Source organism: Portunus trituberculatus, chromosome 40, assembly GCF_017591435.1.
Source record: "Portunus trituberculatus isolate SZX2019 chromosome 40, ASM1759143v1, whole genome shotgun sequence".
Classification (NCBI taxonomy): domain Eukaryota; kingdom Metazoa; phylum Arthropoda; class Malacostraca; order Decapoda; family Portunidae; genus Portunus; species Portunus trituberculatus.
The window spans coordinates 9,204,178-9,223,920 of record NC_059294.1 but is presented as its reverse complement, the minus strand read 5'-3'; the positions used below and the strand labels follow the sequence as shown (position 1 = coordinate 9,223,920).

The following is a 19,743-nucleotide window of genomic DNA, read 5'->3' as shown; positions in this document are numbered from 1 at the left end:
GAGAGAGGGAGGGAGAGAGGAGGAGAGAGAGAGGGAGAGAGAGAGAGGGAGAGAGGGAGAGGAGGAGAGGGAGGAGGGAGAGGGAGGAGGGAGGAGAGGGAGGAGGGAGGGAGGGAGGAGGGAGGAGAGGAGAGGGAGGAGAGAGGGGAGAGAGAGAGAGAGAGAGAGAGAGAGAGAGAGGAGAGAGAGAGAGAGGAGAGAGAGAGAGAGAGGAGGAGGAGGAGAGAGAGAGAGAGAGAGAGGGAGAGAGAGAGAGGAGAGGAGAGGGAGAGAGAGGGAGAGAGAGGAGAGAGAGAGAGAGAGAGGGGTTTGGGGAGAGAGACTGAGAGAGAGAGGGTTTGGGGTTAGAGAGACTGGAAGGGGGGTCAGAGAGAGGAGAGAGAATGGTGGGGGTTAGAGAGAGGAAAGAGAATTGCAGGGGGTTTGGAGAGAGAATGGGATGAGGTGAGGGGTTAGAGAGGAGATAGCTTAACATCCTGTTTGGTGGTACAAATAGATACAGCCCCCTCTCACACAAGCAGACATCCACTGCTTGGTCACGTTATGCATCTATTGCATGAAATGTAATGAGTGTGTGTGTGAAAATAGATTCATTTACATTCTCAATTAGGAAAATTGTAGAAATATATAACATAGATATGGACTTAATTATGAATGTGTTACACAAAAAGTTTCATCTCTCTCTCTCAGGTCACCACTGCTTTCAACCAACAAACAAACCTTTTTGTGTAACACACATTTATAAATTGTGCATATATCTGCATTATATAAATTTAAATCATTTCTCTATATTAGAATGTAATTGAATATTTTCACACACATAAACATGTACCATCATTACATTTCATACATTAGATTGCATAATGTGACTTGCCATAAGCAGCAAGTGTGCGTGTGTGTGTTATTTATTTTACTGCTGCAGAAAAAGTATACATGCATGTTACAATAATAAGTAAAAAAAGATCCTACAAACAAAATGAGATCAATGAAATGTTAAGCATTTTAGTGTGTTCATACAATAAAGAGAAATATGAAGTACCTCGATTCTTTACCCTTAAATCATAACAATCATTTTCCTGCTTCTAGAATTTTCTTTGGCAATACTAAATCATATGATGTGAGAAAACTTTATAACACCTTCCTTCTATACGTTGACTCTAAGAATGAGCAGCAAAGAAAACTTTATAACACCTTCCTTCTATACTACGTTGACTCTAAGAATGAGCAGCAAATTTTTGTATACCTCACTCCAACGCAAAGGCCGGGAAGTGAGCATTTTCAGGATCCTCAAGATCAATAAGGTAATGCAGCATGCCGGCCAGACCTTCAAATAGTGACAGAGGACGGTCAGCAGTGCGGCAGCCATGCGTCCCGTACTTTTGGCACCACAGGCCAAACTGGGCAGCCTGGTACAGGTATTTGGGTTCATGGGTCACCTATGGAAAAGTAGTCAAGTCAAGGAGTGTTTATGGTGAGCCTTGTCTGTTAATTAATTTGACTAAAGAAAAATCTAACTTAAGAAATATTCTTTAGTTAACATTTCCATTAAGAGTCCAGCACATATTGAACTGTAGAAAATTTAGTGGGCTGGCCATAATGTCAGGTATATACACCAGAGTTCAGAGACAACACAATGAGAGTGGTGTGTCACCTGATACAAGTAGAGCAGCGAATATCCATTGCCAGCTGTGCCATGACAGATACCGTAACCCTTCTTCAGGATGCCTCGATCCCACACACACTCCCCCGCTCTCTTGGCTTCCTCCAAGTAGCTTTTATTCCCAAAGACCTCAACAAAGAACAGACATTATAAAACATTGCTATCAGACCCAGAGCAGAGGAAGATTTGTTACTTGGAGATCAAAACAAATAAGTCCATCCTTACATTTCTCTACATCTAATTCGTAAAATGCTTAACTTGATAAGGCCTATATTACCTGGTATGCCTTCCCAAAGAGATAAACTGAGCCTGGTGCCCCATGACACCACTGCACCAGACGGTCACGCACGTTGCCCAGGGAGGAGGGAAAGTTGCCGGAGCTGAAGACCAGAGTAGCAAGGCCGTCCACTGTTGGCCTCACTAGCTCCTCAAGCTCTTCTGATATCAAGTGTTCTTTTGCCTAGGTGTGGAATAGAACGATCAATAAGTGAACTTCACCATAAAAAATATATATACACTGTCTCTTCCATAAAAATGTGGAACAGCCAAGAAGAGGAATATAATTTTCTCATTCATTTACATCACCTTCATTACTCTTAAATTCTTTTTTTACCTTTCCTTTTTTCCTCAAATTCTCACTCCTCTCCTATTCTCTCTTCCTTTCCCTTTCTTCCTTCTCAAATTCTCACCCTTCTTGTCTTTCCTTCCCTATCCTCTAACTCTCACTCTTCTCTTCCTGCCCTCTCCCTCTTTCAAGCACACTATCCCTCACTCCCTCACCTGCATTAGCATAAACAAGATGCCAGCAGTACCATGAGCAGCACCAAGGTAGTCTTTCTCATGCCACTGGTACATAAGGGGCATCTTGCTCTTTCTCCTCTGGGCCATGGAGCGGCCAGAATCAGGATGGCAGCCACCACAGCACGCACCAGGGAATCTTCTACTGCTGTGCGTCCAATCTGGGGATAGGGTGGAAGGCTGTCTAGAATCTGAAGAAGGGAGTGAAGGTTAAAATGAAATAAAGAATCTGGGGATGTCAATGTTGAAAAAAAGAGGAACTCATATATAACTAACAGCCATCATTGGGGGAGAGGAATGGCATGGGATAAGAGAAATGAGGGATCAACACAGTACTACAACTATAATGGGGATAAAGCTGAGTCATGATAAGTGATAAAATGTATTAGAGTTTTTAATACAGATTTGGGAAAAAGAACTGAGAAAGCTGTGTAATATTGAAAAAGGATCAGTGCAAAACACAAAAGAAAGAAGTGGATGAACTAAAAATGTGACCAGCAAAACAAACCATAAAGATGTTTGTCACAGGTAGAGAACCATTAGTTCATCTTGGATCACTTTCCAATTTAAGCTTGTAAGCTAAAGTAAATTTTACTTGATGACTTGCTTATCTTACAAATTGCTCATCTATAGAGTCAGCAGGAAGACAAGGCACTACTGTAACTGCACATAATTCCCAGCTGACCTCCTTCTGTAGCAGGAGCAAGGCGTACAGGTAGCCAGCACGGCCATACAACATCTCATCTGGAAGGCCGTTTGAGGGGTTCAAGACGTGATCCTTCATGTCCTTGATGCTGAAAGAGAAGCAAGATAATGACTCACTTTTAATGCTTCTCCTTACAGAACTCCTCCACCATGTAATGCCAAGTGATTACACTAGTCTGAGTCAATGGAAAAATGTAGTTTGTTGAGGCAAAACAAATGACACTAACAAAAAGTACCCATCAATAGTTAATTCTCATTCCAGAACTCTTCCAGTAATACCAGCCATTTACTATGTATAGAGTAACTCACTGAAAGATTCAAGTAATTTCAAGAGTTATAAATGCATTGGAAGCAGACCAACTCCATATAATGAGATAAAAAAAACTTCACTACAGTAATTACATGCATTCACTGAAAAAAGAATATCCAGACACACTAGAAACCAACCCAGACCAAACTAACCAGTAAAAAGAATGACAAAAAAGTCCACAGGAATGTCTAGGGCCATTGGTGTGAATGATCGGATAAAAGGGATGTGTAAGGATGTAGGTGTCAGCTTGGTGGATGTATGGGATAGGTTCTATGGGCAAAGGGATTTGTATGCTAGGGATGGTGTGCATCTGAGTAGGAAGGGTGTGGATGTGCTGAGTGGATGTCTGAAGGGGGGAGTTGGGATGGAGTGTAGGGGGTGAGGTAGCAAATGCATTCCAGAAGAAAGATGTTAGACATAAATTGGATAGGATAAACAGAGATAGTGAAAAGATTAGGAAAGATTTCCAGGTGCAAATAGGAGAGAATAAGATTGGGATTCCAAATAAGGAGACAGCATCTAGGAAGGTAGCAGGACTTAAATGTTTTTATGTAAATGCCAGGAGTCTTAGGAACAAGAAGGACGAGTTATCTAGTTATATAGTTGAGGAGGACTTAGATGTTGTATGTGTCACAGAGGCATGGGTAAATGAGGAAAAGTTTAGGGAAAATAGGAAAGAATATGAAGTAGATGGATACATTATGTATTTACACCAGAGAATTGGTAGGATAGGTGGAGGAGTAGTTATTTATGTAAAAAAAATCCTTCATTTCCAGTCAGGTTAATGGTATTAAGGTAGATTCAGGTGATGCCTATGTAGGCGTCATGAAGCCCCAGAAGCAAATACGGTGACACCTACGTAGGCGTCATATTTCTTTTCTGAGCTTTCTTCAGTTCAGTTGTCCCGTATAGTGTGTTGGATACCAACTACACACGCCGTATGCTGTCTTTGAAATCCTAGTGCTCCTCCCACCATCCTTGTCTCCACCAATCACTAAAGATAAGCTACATGCGTCTTGTATCTAAAATTACCCAATGGCATAGACTGTTCCCATCTCTCTCTCTCTCTCTCTCTCTCTCTCTCTACCCATCTCCCTTCCTCCTCCCCATCTCCTTCCTCCTCCCTCTCCTCTCGAAGATAAGTTACATGTGTCCCCTTGTAACATTCGTGAAAACACACACACACACACACACACACACACACACACACACACACACACACACACACACACACACACACACACACACACACACACACACACACACACACACACACACACACATACAAAAACAACAAATTTTCTAATCTCTCTCTCTCTCTCTCTCTCTCTTTCTCTCCTTCCCTCCTCCCCTCTTCCTCTCGAAAGATAAGCTACATGCTTCCTGCTTGTTTCTAAAATATTAGCAAATGTCACTCTCTTTCTCTCTCTCTCTTTGTCTCCGAAGAGAGAAGCGTCCACTTTCCTCTTCGAAGGCGATATAGTGACTAAAAATAGCAGCATAATACATAAAGGCGACAAGTATGACAAGCTTGCACGAGTTTCCAGCGGCAGGCACTACCACCCGTATATCATACAGGCGGGCTTTTTTAACATCCGGCGCGAAGGGGTTAAGGTAGATAACAGAGTAGAGTCCTTATGGCTGGATGTTAGAGTAAACAAAAGTAAGGTTATTAGAGTAGGAGCTTTTATAGACCACCTAACCAGTCAGCAGATGTAGACAACCTTATGGTAGATGAGATAAATAGGGGGTGTACTAGTCAGACAATTATCTTAGGGGATTTTAATTTGAAGTCAGTAAACTGGGAGAGGATGGTAGGAGATGCTAGTGAAAATAAGTTTATGGAAAGTTTTCAGGATAACTATTTAGTGCAGATGGTAGATAAACCTATTAGGGGGAGGAAGGTTTTAGACATAGAGTACTAACAAATATTGAGCATTGTTTAAAGGAAGTTGAGGTAGGAGAGACTTTAGCAAGCAGTGACCATCATATAATTAGATTTATCATTAATTCCAGTAGGGATAATATAGTGAATAAGACTAGAGTCCCAAACTATCAGAAAGGCAATTATGGTAGGTTATGTCAGTTATTAGGAGAGGTAAACTGGGAAGATAGTTTTGGAAATAAAACTGCACAGGAGATGTGGGATATTTTTAAGGTTGTAGTAAAGGGTATAGTGATGCAGTGTATCCCTTACAAAGATATAAGGCAGAGAAACAGGAAGCCATTATGGTGGACTCACGAGATAGGTAGACAGATCAGAGAGAAGAGGGCATATAGAGAGTTGCAGAAAAGTGGGGAAGATGTAGATTTGATTAGGTACAGACAGGTCAGGGATGATTTGAGTAAGGTTATAAAAAAAGTAAAAGGCAGGCAGAGATAAAACTAGCTAGAGCTGGGAGTAAAGATCCCAAAAAATTATATAGTTATTACAAGGTCAGTGATAAAAGAAATAAGGATAGGATTGGACCACTCAGAAAAGATGGTGTAGTAGTGGATCAAAATGAAGACATAGTAGAATTATTGAATGAACAATTTTCTTCAGTATTTACTAGGAAAGAATAGGAAATCCTGTTACAAACAGTGCGATGAGTAGTTTAAGAGCTTTAGAAAATATTGATATAAAACCGGGAATTATTAGGAAATTTATTCTTGAACTAGACGATAGGAAAGCTAGTGGTCCTGATGAGCTACATGCCAGAGTACTTAGGGAGGGTGTAGACAGTATTTCTGAAGCACTTAAGTTAATCTTTGAAAGATCACTTAGGTTTGCTGAGATACCTCAGGACTGGAAGTTAGCTAATGTTACACCAATATTTAAAAAAGGTAGGAAGGATGATGCGAATAATTATAGACCGATCAGTTTAACTAGTATAGTATGTAAGATACTAGAGAAAATCATTAAGGGTAGTATTTGGGAGCATTTAAATGAGAATAGATTAATTAGAGATACCCAACATGGCTTTAGATCAGGGAGCTCCGTCTTACAATTTTGCTCGATATCTTAGAATATATTACCAAGGAGTTAGATGATGGAAATAGCATAGATGTTATATATCTAGATTTTAGCAAGGCGTTTGATAAGGTACCGCATAGGAGGCTAGTGTACAAATTGAGACTACATGGGATAGGGTTAGTTGATTGGATTAGTGAATGGCTTTCTGATAAGAAACAGAGAGTAGTATTAAATGGGGCAATGTCTGAGTGGAAGGAAGTGGTTAGTGGGGTACCCCAAGGATCAGTGCTAGGCGCTCTTCTTTTTTTGGTGTACATTAACGATTTAGATATAGGAATTAGTAGCAAAGTATCAAAGTTTGCAGATGATACTAAGATAGCATGTGCAGTACAGGGTGAAAAGGACAATTACAGAATACAATGAGACCTGGACAGGCTGATAGCATGGGCAGACAGGTGGCAGATGGAGTTTAATTCTAAAAAGTGTCAGGTTATGCATTTAGGTAAAGACAACATAAACTTTAGCTATGAGATGGAGGGATGTTGGCTAGAGGCAGTAGAGGAGGAAAGGATTTAGGAGTAGTGATAGACAGGACTATGAAATTTTCAAAGCAATGTTTAGAAGCAAGAAATAGGGCAAATAGGATCCTGGGTTTTATAAATAGAAATGTTAGTTATAAAAGTAAGGAAGTGGTGCATAGCTTATATAATTCCTATGTTAGGCCCCATTTAGAGTATTGCATACAGGCCTGGTCACCCCATTATAGGCAGGATATCAACATGTTAGAAGCAGTTCAGAGAAGAGCAACTAGGATGATACCAGCATTAAAGCGCCTGGAGTATAGAGATAGATTAAAGGAATTAAACATGTTTTCATTTGAGAGGAGATGTATAAGAGGGGATATGATAGTTATTTAAAATGTTCTCAGATACAAACTACATAGATGTGAGATCTTTCTTTACCTTAGAGGAGGGAAGTAGGACTAGAAATCATGGCAGGAAGATTAGAAAGCAAGGCTGCAGGTTAGATATAAGAAAATATTTCTTTAGTCATAGGGTGGTGGACTTCTGGAATGCATTGCCAGAGAGGGTTGTAAATAGCACTAGTTTGACAATGTTTAAAAACAGATTAGATAAATACTTAAATTTATTAGCTTTATAATTATGTATTGTGCTGCATGATAGTTTCTATAAGAAATTTACAATAGTTAAACAAGACATGATCCCCATGTATGGGGATCACAGATTGTAGAGGAATTCGCTGCAGGACTTAGACCTGTTAATGGGCCAAATATTTAGAATTAGTATATAATGTATTGTATACTTGTAAGTGTATCTTTAAGTAATGATGACGAGGTTGCTGTGCGACTGATACAGGATAACCTAGATGGGCCCTGGTGGCCCTTTGTTATCCTATTATTTATGTTATGTTATCACACACTCATAAAGGAAAGAACACCCCACAATCTACCTGCAACCTGCCCAGACCTCCAATACCTCCTCCTCCCAACATACCGTGAGATGCAGTTCTTCACCATGCCGGTGTCACCCTCCCGGTGGTACAGCATGGCTGCCAACACCAAGGGCCCCGTGTCGCCACAGATGAAAGAATGACGCCGGCCTGACAGACTGTTCAGAGCATTCTTCAGTATGCTTGAGGCTTTCTGTTGGGAGAATGCACTCTTTCAAATACAGCACTCAGAATAAGACACTGCTTTTGTACTCACACTCTCTACATACTACTGCTGTACTAAACATGAAATCACAGGATTGTTCACAGATTCAGACAAAAAACAGCAGGATAAGTGTGCAAGTATTGTTAGGATAGAAGTGAGGGAAATTTTTGTGCCACAGCCACTCTCTCTGAAGAATTCAGAGTAATAGATAACAAAAATATGATGCAAATGTGAATCAAACACATCATAAAAATATGATAATCACAGACTCGGGGCATTCCAGCAGTGTCCTCCCACCTTCAGGTAGGCATCATCACCCCTGCGCTGGGCCAGGTGCAGGTAGAGGAGGCTGTACCCGCTGGTGCCCGTGTAAACGGAGTAGTCATGCCGCCCATCCCCTTTGGCCACACCAACATCGAGGGTCTTTAGCAGTACCTCCAGGTTCTTCTGAGACTGCTCCAGGTATTCCTTGGACAGCTGGAGGGAAAGCAGTTTCTATTAATATCAATTCACTAATATTAGATAGAGCACAGGAACAACAACAGAACAGCATAAACATACATCTGGCCACAGTGGACAATCAAGATTCTATGTTTTATATTTTGGCTTACTACTTACTGAGCCACTATCTTTGGTGTATGGCTGCAAACCAGCTATCATTAAGAAGCAATAGACATGAAGGACCACTTCCTATATTTTACATACTGAGAATGGTGAGGGAGTGAAGGAGCAAGAAGTATCTAACAGACATAAAGGCCAGCTGGCATACATGTACAATCATTTACATATATACTTACTCTTTTCTTGTCCACATCTAAGACCTGGCTGCCATCCTCCGTCACATCCTTTGGAAAGTCATTGATAAAGTAACGGTCATCACTAGAGATGCGAGAGCTCATCCTAGAGGGTTCAAGCAAGAATAAATTACATACTGGATATTTCAAAATGATTAACAGGAAATTCTCTTATACTTTTGAACACCCAAAGAGAACCATTTGCTACTAACATAAAATTATATTTCTTGTGCTTTGGACCAAGTTAAAAACGTTGATCTCATTCTATTTGATTTTTCCAAGGCTTTCAACACTGTATGCCATGATATACTATTAAAGAAGCAGGCAAGGTTTGGGGCTGGATATGAGAAGTTTTTAAAGACTTGAATCATGAATGTGATGGTTGACTGCCAGCTTATTCGCCCATGTGATGTAGTTAGTGGGTGCCAAAGGGTTCTGTTCTTGGTTCACTTTTATTTCTCTTGTACATTAACACACAAAAACCTTTGCTGATGATCTTAAACTGTACATTTCAGTTGAGACTACCTCTTGTAATGCTGCCTTCCATGAAATAGTGTCTTGTAAGATATATTACCCTACTACATAAAGTTGTTTCATCTTGGGGTTTATCCATGAATATTAACTAATGTGCAGTTTAAAAATTTCAGAGATGGGATAAATATTGACTTAACCTTGAAAATTCACCAACACATACATAATGTTGTCCAGAAAGCAGGTGGTATGGCTCAAAATTTACTTAAATCCACAGTTAACCGTGATACATCACTTCTTGTCCTTTTTTATGTGACACACATTCAGCCTATATTTGAGTGTTGTTCTTCTGTGTGGAATCTTGAGTATATTGTTGATCTTAACCTACTTGAGTCAGTTCAGAGACATTGGACTAAGAATATTCGAGGTATGTGTAATGTGGGGGAGAAAAATAAATAAATAAAATAAAATAAATTGTATAAATAAATAAACAAACAAACTATAAATAGGCAAATTACTTACGATGAATAAATGAAAGCTTATTAAAGAACTTTAAATTTATTTTGACAAAAATGGTAGCGGTAGCTGTGATCAAGACACTTGGTTATAGCTTTAGAAGAAATTACCACTGAACAAATTTACACACTACAATAAATCACTGGAATGATATTAAATGATCTTTATCTCCCCACAATCACGTTTGTCCTTTACTGTCCAGTTCACCGGAAGGAGGATATTTCACTCACGAGATAAATACATAAGAAAAATGTTACAACATAAAAATCACTGCACAGTGTTATGACCGTCAGATATTTAATATATTGTATTGTGTTTTAACTTAAGTTGTGATGGCGCCCTGACAGTAATATTTTTGTCGTGTATATATTTGTAATGCTTTCAGGACGGCCTTTCTTATGTATGTAATATTTACCCATTTATTATTTTATTGTATGTTACATTAGTATTTCATGATTCATATACATTTATTGTACTAATGTACTTCTATGCTTTTAGTGTAAGCGGGCGCCCGTTGGAGATTTTAGAGAGAGTGTCGTGACGTCATGTTTGTAATTGTCTTTGTGAGAGGGAGGCCATGGTGCCGGGACCAATGAGATGGTACTCTGATAACGCCCTCTGGCAGGTTTAGAGAGTGTTAGCCAATGGGTGCTCAGATGACATCATGTGACGTAATGTTTTCCCCTCGGACAAAGGCCTGTGAACCAACGCCACAAACTCAGACCACACTGGGGTGCCTGAAGGCTTGAACCTGTGACCGCTACTCCGCTCCCCTCATATCTCTGGCTGAGTATCTTACTCATTTCTCTGATCGTAGGGATTCTGGTTCTCCTTGGCACTTATTTGTCACTGTTAAGTGTCGTGTGAATATTTTGGGTGTTTTGGATGCTTACCCGGTATTTTTGGTGATTTATCTATGTGTCCAGCGCAGACGCCAGGATGACGGCCATTTTGTGAGTGTTGGTAAGCCAAGAGAGATTTTGGGTGTTTATTGTGGTTGTATTACCTAACAATCATATTATTTGTGGTGATTTACATATTATTGTGTGTACCAGCCAGAGGGGAGGAGAAGTGTGTGGTGAATTTATATATACTTATTGCCTCTAATAAGTGTTGAACTTATTTAATTATTTTTGTGGGCTCATTATACTTTTTTTCACCCTTAAGCAGCTTATTTATTATATTTCTTTTGTTGTGTATGTGGTTTTGAGCTGCAGGTGTGTTGACATCCCACGGGTGACTTATTTCAGTATTGAGCAGTTTGGTTAAACTTATTTACCTGATTTATTATATTTTGTGATTCTATATTTTTGTGAGTGCTATTATTTTCTCAATTTGGATGTGATTACTATACTTTTAACTATCCACGGGCCTTAAGTTTAATTTTGTTTATTGTTAAGTTGACTTTGCTTATTTTTGTTAATAAATTAGTTAAGGATTTAAATTATTTCTCTTAACCTTTCCTTATTATTAGTTTTTCAGTTCTGTTACACCCTTGAACAGCCTTTTGCGTTAAGAACCGTTGCATTGAAGCCAAGTCACTCTTGACTACTTATCTTAATTTTTGTATTTATTAAGAGTGATTAACCTAATCAGTGACTGGTGCCCACAGCTCCTTGGGGGTCACTGGGTCAGGCTGCTTGAAGGTCGTAACATGAATTATTGGCGACCCTGCCAGGATAGTTAAAGTATTAATTACATCCAATTAAATCTCTATATAACCATTTACGTTTCAGAAATGTTGTAATGGTTATGGTTTTTTGAATGTATAATTTCTCATGTGGTGATTTTGTGAGCTTTACATCATGGAGTCTAACCAAGAATCAGAGCATCCAGTTAACATAATTAACCAGGATGATGTGCAGAACCTTTTGGCTTCTAATCCTACACCAGAGGATTTAGGGCAGCTTAACAGGCATGAGTTGGTTATGCTTGCCACATATTATGAGCTTGATCTCCCTGCTGGGACTAATAAACAACCTTTACTTACTGCCTTGAAGGAAGTAATGTTTAATATGGCTAACCCTTTTGTAGGTGTGGGTCAGCAGCATGAGGAGGAAATTCCTTGTCAACCTTCACCAGCCTTGAGTTGTAAGTCTATGGTGGCTCCTCCAGTTATGAGTGCTAATGAATATCTCAAACTGAAGGAAATTGAACTGAGGATTGTGGAAGCTCAGTCGCAGAAACGTAGGGAAATGGCTCAAGCACAGGAGCTTAAGCAGAGTTTTAGCAGGAGATGAACAGGAGAAAATTAGACTTGAGCGTGAGAAACTTAATGCTGGAGTTTTATCAGATGGTAATGTTTTTCCACAGTCTAACCTTTGCAACAACTTTTCTGACCATATTAAGGTTATTCCTCCTTTTAATGAGTGATGTGTTGGGATTTTTTTAATGCATTTGAGAAATTAGCCATGGGATTTGAATGGCCGAGGAAGAAATGGTCAGTTATTGCTCAAACATCATTCAAAGGGAAAGCCAGAAAGGTTTATGATAACTTAACTTTTTCTCAGTGTTCAGATTATGACTACATGAAGTCAGTGATTCTAAAATCTTACGCTCTCACACCAGAAAGTTATCGGCAACAGTTTCATAAAGTGAATAAGAAGCCTGAGGAAAGTTTTTTGGATTTTGCTACCAGGTTGGAGCATTTATGTTTAACCCGTACAGTGTCAGAAACGTACGAGATACGTCGGCTACTCTGAGCGAACCGGGCGTCAGAGACATATGAGATACGTCGGCGAGCTTCCTCGTGTTTTCGGAGGTATTGTGTCCTCAAAACCTACCAGTATACTGCCATCATGCACTGTAGACATTGCTCATGCTGCCTCCTCGTCCCTGCTAACATGAATGCTTCCTGTATTTATTTATTACATATCTGAACTTTAGCAGTTTCTGCTGCCTTCAGCTCGGTGTAGCTGTAAACTGATGCCTCAATTCCGCTAATATGAACGCAGCGTAATTTCCATTACTTACTCTCACCATTTCAGATGTTTTTGGTAACTGTTATATTGTGGTAGTGAAAACTTTGTATGATATGAACAAGAATTTTCCAATCGCTTTGTTATAAGGAAAAACAAGTACATATTACTCGCAAAATATTTGCACCGCAAAAAGGCAACACTCCCTCGCGATATCTCGTGTCTATTTTTAACCACAAACACTCCCAAACAGCAAAACATGACATGTTGTTTTTCTTTCAACTCAGGAACGATATTATGCATGTGTCCAACTAGGGGATCGACTGGTGAGAAACGAGGAAGCGAATAAACTAGTCACATAAGGCTTTGCAAAGTTGCTAACCTTAGCGCAAAACATCTCGCACCAATTAATACCACTTCCAGTCAGTTCTGGGAGGAATGACTGTCATTTTCATTTGTTTCACATCATTTAAGACTGGTATAGCAAAAAAAAAAAAAAAAATCCATGATGTGGCCAGCACTGGCGAAATCACAAAGTCTCAGATCTGCTGACGCTGTACGGGTTAATGTGGCTTAGATCCTGTGATGTAATGACTGGTGATGATGAGATTGATGGTGATAAATTATACCATTTGATGTTGGTAGAACAATTCTTATCAAAAGTGCCAAAGGACACAGAATTCTATCTCAGGGATAAGGAATTTGATCTCAGTGAAATTATATCTGCTGCCACTAAGGCTGATCATTATTTTGTTAACAAGAGGGCTGCGTTTGGTGTTGGTGACTTTGGTCCTGCTCGAGGTCTGACTAACCGTCCTTCTCATACTAACAATACTAACCAACCTAAACAACAACACTTTAACCATCAGCACACTGCTAGATTCAATTTTCCTAAAAGGCCTGTCCAGCATCCTAATAATGCACCTTTTGTGGGTTCTGCTCAACCCTATAAAAAACCACAACAACTAACCCAGGGAAAGCCTCGCCCATCTTACTATTGTAATTTCTGTCGGAGAACTGGGCACACGGAGGACCGTTGTTTTGTTAAGCATGGTAAAAGTGGTTTGGCAAAGCCTCATGCATTCTCATTCGCAGGGTTGAGGATGAGACAACCAGTCCCACAGATGACCTGTGTGGCTGACCCTAACAATGCTCGTCCAGTTGTGGAGGAGACGAAGCACACACCAGCTGCGGACAAACTTCACTCGGGAAGTGAAGTTGCTTTGTCTTACACCTGTACCCCAATTGAGTCATGCAGTCCATTTGTATTTTCTGGTAATGTTACTCTGCATGGTAAAACATATCCTGTTAATATTCTAAGGAACACTGGTGCTACTGGATCTTTACTTATTAATCCTATGGGTAAACTACTTAAGAGTTGTGAAAGTATTTTGATTAGAGGTGTTGCAGGATTTGATACATTCCCAAAAGTGACCATTGATCTTGATTGTGATTTAGTGAAAGCAACAGCTGATGTGGGCGTAGTTGATAGCCTACCAGTTCCAGGGATTGATCTTCTCGGGAATGATATTGCAGGTGCTAAAGTTTTTCCTCACCCTATTGTAACTAATGAGCCTTTAAATATTCCTGAAACTGTAGCATTGGAGAAGCAGCATCCTGATGTATTTAATGTATGTGCTGTGACTCGCTCAATGGCGAAGGTGTTGGATACCCTTCCTGATACTGTTGAGGAGAGTAATATGGAGGAGAATGATGAGAGTGGTAGTGTGGAGTCTGTTGAAGTTGAGGAAGGTGATTTAGCTCAGTTATTTGAACGTCCTTTACCTATTTCTCTCCGTGATATTGATATGTGTAAGTTTAGACAGCTACAGTCTCATGATCCACAAATTGTACCCCTTAAAAACACTGCAGTAGAGGAAAGTTTACTTGAAAATGAAAGTGGAGTTGTATTTTATGAGAAGTGTGGTTTATTATGGAGGAGATATAGACCTCCACATGTTAATGTTGATGACGGAGCTTGGGATTCTCATCAACTTGTAGTCCCACAGCAATGCCGCCGTCAGCTGCTAGAGATGGCTCACTCTGGACATCTTGGAGTTCGCAAGACCTTGCAACGTCTGAGAGCACACTTCTACTGGAGGCACATGAAGACGGATGTCGCTCGCTTTGTTAAGGAGTGTCACCCCTGTCAAGTCGCTGGAAAGCCTAACCAGCCTGTGCCCGTGAGTCCTCTAAAACCTATACCTGTTATGAAAAACCCTTTGAGAGGATTCTAGTAGATATTGTGGGGCCCTTACCAAAAACATCTGCAGGACATAGTTATCTGCTAACAATTCTTGACTCTGCAACAAGGTACCCTGAAGCAATCCCGTTACGCACTATCCATGCTAAGGTAGTGGTTAGGGAGCTTTTGCATTTCTTCACAAGGTTCGGGCTACCATTGGAAGTTCAAACAGATCAGGGCACAAACTTTGTCTAAATTATTCAAACAGAGCCTGACAGAATTAGGCATAGCTCATATTGTATCAAGTGCATACCACCCACAGTCTCAGGGAGCACTTGAACGCTACCATCAGACATTGAAGTCAATGATGCGGAAATTTTGTGAGGAGAGAGGACAGGATTGGGATAAAGGGGTTCCTTTCCTGCTATTTGCTACTCGAGATGTGCCCACAAATCTCTTGGTTTCTCCCAACCCGAAATTATTTTTGGACATCAGGTTCGAGGACCTCTGATGTTGGTGAAAGAAAGGTGGAGTGGGGCTGTGGGACCTCCTCCTCCTAATGTGCTGAAATATGTCATTGATTTCAAGGAACGCCTTGCAAAGGGCTTAAAAGTAGCACACGCTAACCTAACTGAGGCTCAAAGTAATATGAAGGAATGGTATGATAAGAAAGCAAGGAGAGATCTTTCAAGGAGAATGATGAAGTATTAGTACTGTTACCATTCCAGGGTCATCCTTTATCTGTGAAGTTTTTGGGACCCTATAAGGTTTGCAAGCAGCTGGGTAAGACAGATTATTTAGTGGAAACACCTGATAGGCGCAAATCACATCAACTTTGTCATGTGAACATGTTGAAGCCCTATCACCGTCCCCAACCTTTGCCAAATCTTGCTTGCAGTCTGATTCAGGTTGAAGATGATACTGGGAGTGATAAAATCAATCTTCCCCCTTGTGTGACACAGTGGTAGGAGAACAGTGATGCTTTATCTCAGTTAGGAGAGAAGCTGTCACACTTCACTCCTTCCCAGACTAGTGAACTGGTGTCACTTCTACAAAAGTATCCATCTGTTTTTGATGATTTACCTGGACAGACTAACCTAACTTATCATGACATAGACGTGGTAGTCTCTAGACCTGTTAAACTTCCCCCTTATAGAGTTCATCCCAGTTGACATCAGGCCATGCAGGATGAGATACAGTACATGCTTGATCGTGGCCTTATAACACTATGTATCAGTGAGTGGTCCTCGCCAGTGACATTAGTTCCTAAGCCTGACGGCTCATTCCGATTCTGTGTGGATTATCGGAAAGTGAATTCCCTTACCAAGACTGATACATATCCATTGCCAAGAGTGGACGCCTGCATTGATGCCATCAGCAGAGCTGGATTCATCACAAAGCTAGATCTCATGAAGGGATACTGGCAGATACCACTGACAGAGAGGGCTAAAGAAATCTCTACATTTGTAACCCCTCATGGTACTTATAAATTTGAAGTTATGCCTTATGGACTTAAGAATGCCCCAGCTACATTCCAACGTCTTATGAACAAGTTAGTAGCAGGCATTGATAATTGTGCAGTGTACATTGATGATCTTATTATCTACACTGACGCATGGGAACAACACTTATTGCAGTTAGAAAAAGTGTTGGCTAGCTTGGCGGAAGCTTCTTTAATATTGAATTTGAAAAAAATGTGAGTTTGTCAAAGCCCATGTACAGTATCTTGGATATATTGTAGGTCAAGGTAAAGTTTTTCCACCTCTTAGAAAAGTGGAGGCTATTGCAAAAATTCCTCGTCCAGCACAGAAGAGGGATTTGCAACGTTTCTTAGGCATGATAGGATATTATAAGAGATTTGTAACAAACTTTTCTTATGTCACTGCTCCCCTTACTGAATTGTTGAAAAAAGGAAAAAAATTTGAGTGGACTCCTGAGTGTGAATATGGTTTACAGACTGTTAAAAGTTTACTCACTAATCGTCCCATCTTACATTCTCCAGACTTTAGAAGCTCATTTAAATTAGCAACGGACGCGAGTAACGTAGGTGCTGGCGCTGTCTTGTTACAAACTGTCCAGAATGATGTAGACCACCCTGTTTGTTACTTTAGCAGGAAGTTTAACACTGCTCAACAAAATTACTCTGTGGTGGAGAAGGAGTTATTAGCATTGATTTTGGCATTAAAATTCTTTTCAGCTTATCTTTCTCCTTCTGGTCCAATTATAACTGTTTATACAGACCACCACCCTCTGAAGTTTTTGGATAAATTTAAAAACAAAAATCAGCGTCTCACTAGATGGAGTTTGCTATTGTAAGAGTATAACTTAGATGAAAGACATGTCAAAGGAGTTCATAATGTTTTGGCTGACGGTCTATCGAGAGTTTAGCCAGGTCTCTCTTAGTTTCTGAGCCAGACCTATCTTTTGATGTGGGCGAGTTACGACCGTCAGATGTTTAATATATTGTATTGTGTTTTAGCTTAAGTTGTGATGGCGCCCTGACAGTAATATTTTCGTCGTGTATATATTTGTAATGCTTTCAGGACGGCCTTTCTTATGTATGTAATATTTACCCATTTATTATTTTATTGTATGTTACATTAGTATTTCGTGATTCGTATACATTTATTGTAATAATGTACTTCTATGCTTTTAGTGTAAGCGGGCGCCCGTTGGAGATTTTAGAGAGAGTGTCGTGACGTCATGTTTGTAATTGTCTTTGTGAGAGGGAGGCCATGGTGCCGGGACCAATGAGATGGTACTCTAATAACGCCCTCTGGCGTAATGTTTTCCCCTCGGACAAAGGCCTGTGAACCGACGCCACAAACTCAGACCACACTAGGGTGCCTGAAGGCTTGGACCTTGGGCTGCCGTAACTCCCCTTACATAAACATCCCACTTTACTCGTTTTTTAGGTGGGGAAAAAAAAAAAAAAAAAAAAAAACTTATGGGAGATGTGTACCGAGAGGTGACACGATCCCCTTCACCGTCTTAAAGTAATGCCAAGGCAAGATACAACATATGTAATAGTTAGCATAACCATAAGCCAGCGCACACACACACATGGATCATGCTCATAGACTGCATAGCCGTATCTTTTCAGACGGATAGAAGAGCCGTACTGAGTGGGAAACTCTTCTTGTGTCATTTCCCATGCCTCCGGAGAGACGGTTGTGGAGTAACTAGAAATTATTTTGATTGTCATTATTAAGGGAGAGGACATTACCGGCAAACACTATCCTGTACATTTAAGTTCTCCTTCTACTTAATACAATGAAAAATTTGTAAACAATTCTGATAATATAGCTATTTCATTGTTCTTGTGCTATTCTTCCCAAAGACATGTTTGCTAATACACCACTAGGTACCACAAAAGATCATCAGTATAGGTTACACACACCTGAACTGAGTTAGAAATCCACAGCTTTTTCAGCATCAGAGTTATTTCACTTTGGGACTCTCTTCTCCAACACATTGTCTTTTTGAACTCAGTCATGGTTAATGTTTACTATTGGTCCTAGTCAGTAGTGCATGACATGACTGTACTTCATGTCTATAGTTTTTTTTTTGCAAGCTTGGATATATCAACTCATAATAATGCTTTTGAAAATTAGTATATCGTGCCAAGAACTGAGTTAGATTACATTCAAGTTTGGTTAAATTAGCAGTAAATTTGCTGTTTCCAACCAATATACCATACCTTATATTTCTTTTTCACTATGTCTAACAAGCTTGGGGACCTCCTGGGAAAGCAGGGTTTTAACCTAACCCCATTTTCTGACAAGGAAAAATGGGATTAGAAGTGTGATCTAGACCGTAGAATGTATATAGTTATGTGTGGTGTATTGGTTGAAACTGCAATAATAGCAAATTAGATTAGGTTATGTTAGTTTTAGGGTTGTTACATTAGATTAAGTTTGCTTTAGTTTACTTGGTTAGGGTTACCAAAATAGATCAAAATTCACCTTTTCTGAAAAAAATTCTACGACAAACGACTATATTTGGTAAAGGAAGGATCTCTTGTAAATATCTATCTCAATCTTTGTCTTTGAAGTATCCCTTATGTTTTTTTTATCTCTGTGATAGACTTTCTGAATTTTAGTTAGGTTATGTGTTAGCTTGGGTTTGGTTTAGTTGAAAGGCACCAATGGTTGTATAGGTATGCATGAACACAAAAATCTCTGCATTTAAAAGAAAAAAAATCCCTAAATCTATATAACTTTTTTCCGGTCAGGAGTGCTCATTTTATGTTCTACGCATAAAAATACTACCACTGATGCATTCCTTATTACTTAATGTCAGACTGACCCCTTCTAGATGTTTACCCACTGTACTTGTCCCTCTACACACCTTTCCATCGATGACACAACACCAATAATCATTCTAAACCAAAAGTAAGCCAAATAAAATGCACTGGCCGAGGCTCCCGCACTGAACACCAGCCGACATCTTCCTTTAAACAATTAACCACCATTCCAATTAAAACAATCAATACACAATAATACACCACAAAATGTAGAGCCAACGAGGCACTGATGTTTCCTCACCCTACGCCAGGACGTGTCAGGGAAAAGCAGGGCCCCAGAGTACAGGCTAAATAGTGACACGGGATCAGCTGACAGAACGCCACCACTACTCTGTTTCGGCGGTCTCGGTCTTGATCTTGATCTTGATACTACAGGTGACTCGGGATCACTCCTGAGTCAGGCCTTTGGATCGGCAGCTCCTGTAGACGACAAAAAAAGGCACACAGAA

The 19,743-nt window shown here is 40.0% G+C and overlaps 1 protein-coding gene across 1 annotated transcript; it reads right to left on the bottom strand.

Annotated features, from left to right (window-relative positions):
* Window positions 1-204: 204 nt before the first annotated feature.
* Window positions 205-19,361, bottom strand: LOC123516182 (lanC-like protein 2). The gene is given in 10 exon segments (XM_045275362.1): window positions 205-1,436; window positions 1,652-1,789; window positions 1,938-2,120; window positions 2,441-2,565; window positions 2,568-2,619; window positions 3,144-3,252; window positions 7,944-8,092; window positions 8,402-8,581; window positions 8,902-9,004; window positions 19,339-19,361. Coding segments are annotated over 10 exon segments (1,239 nt in total). The 5' UTR covers window positions 19,347-19,361; the 3' UTR covers window positions 205-1,244.
* Between the last annotated feature and the right edge of the window lie 382 nt (window positions 19,362-19,743).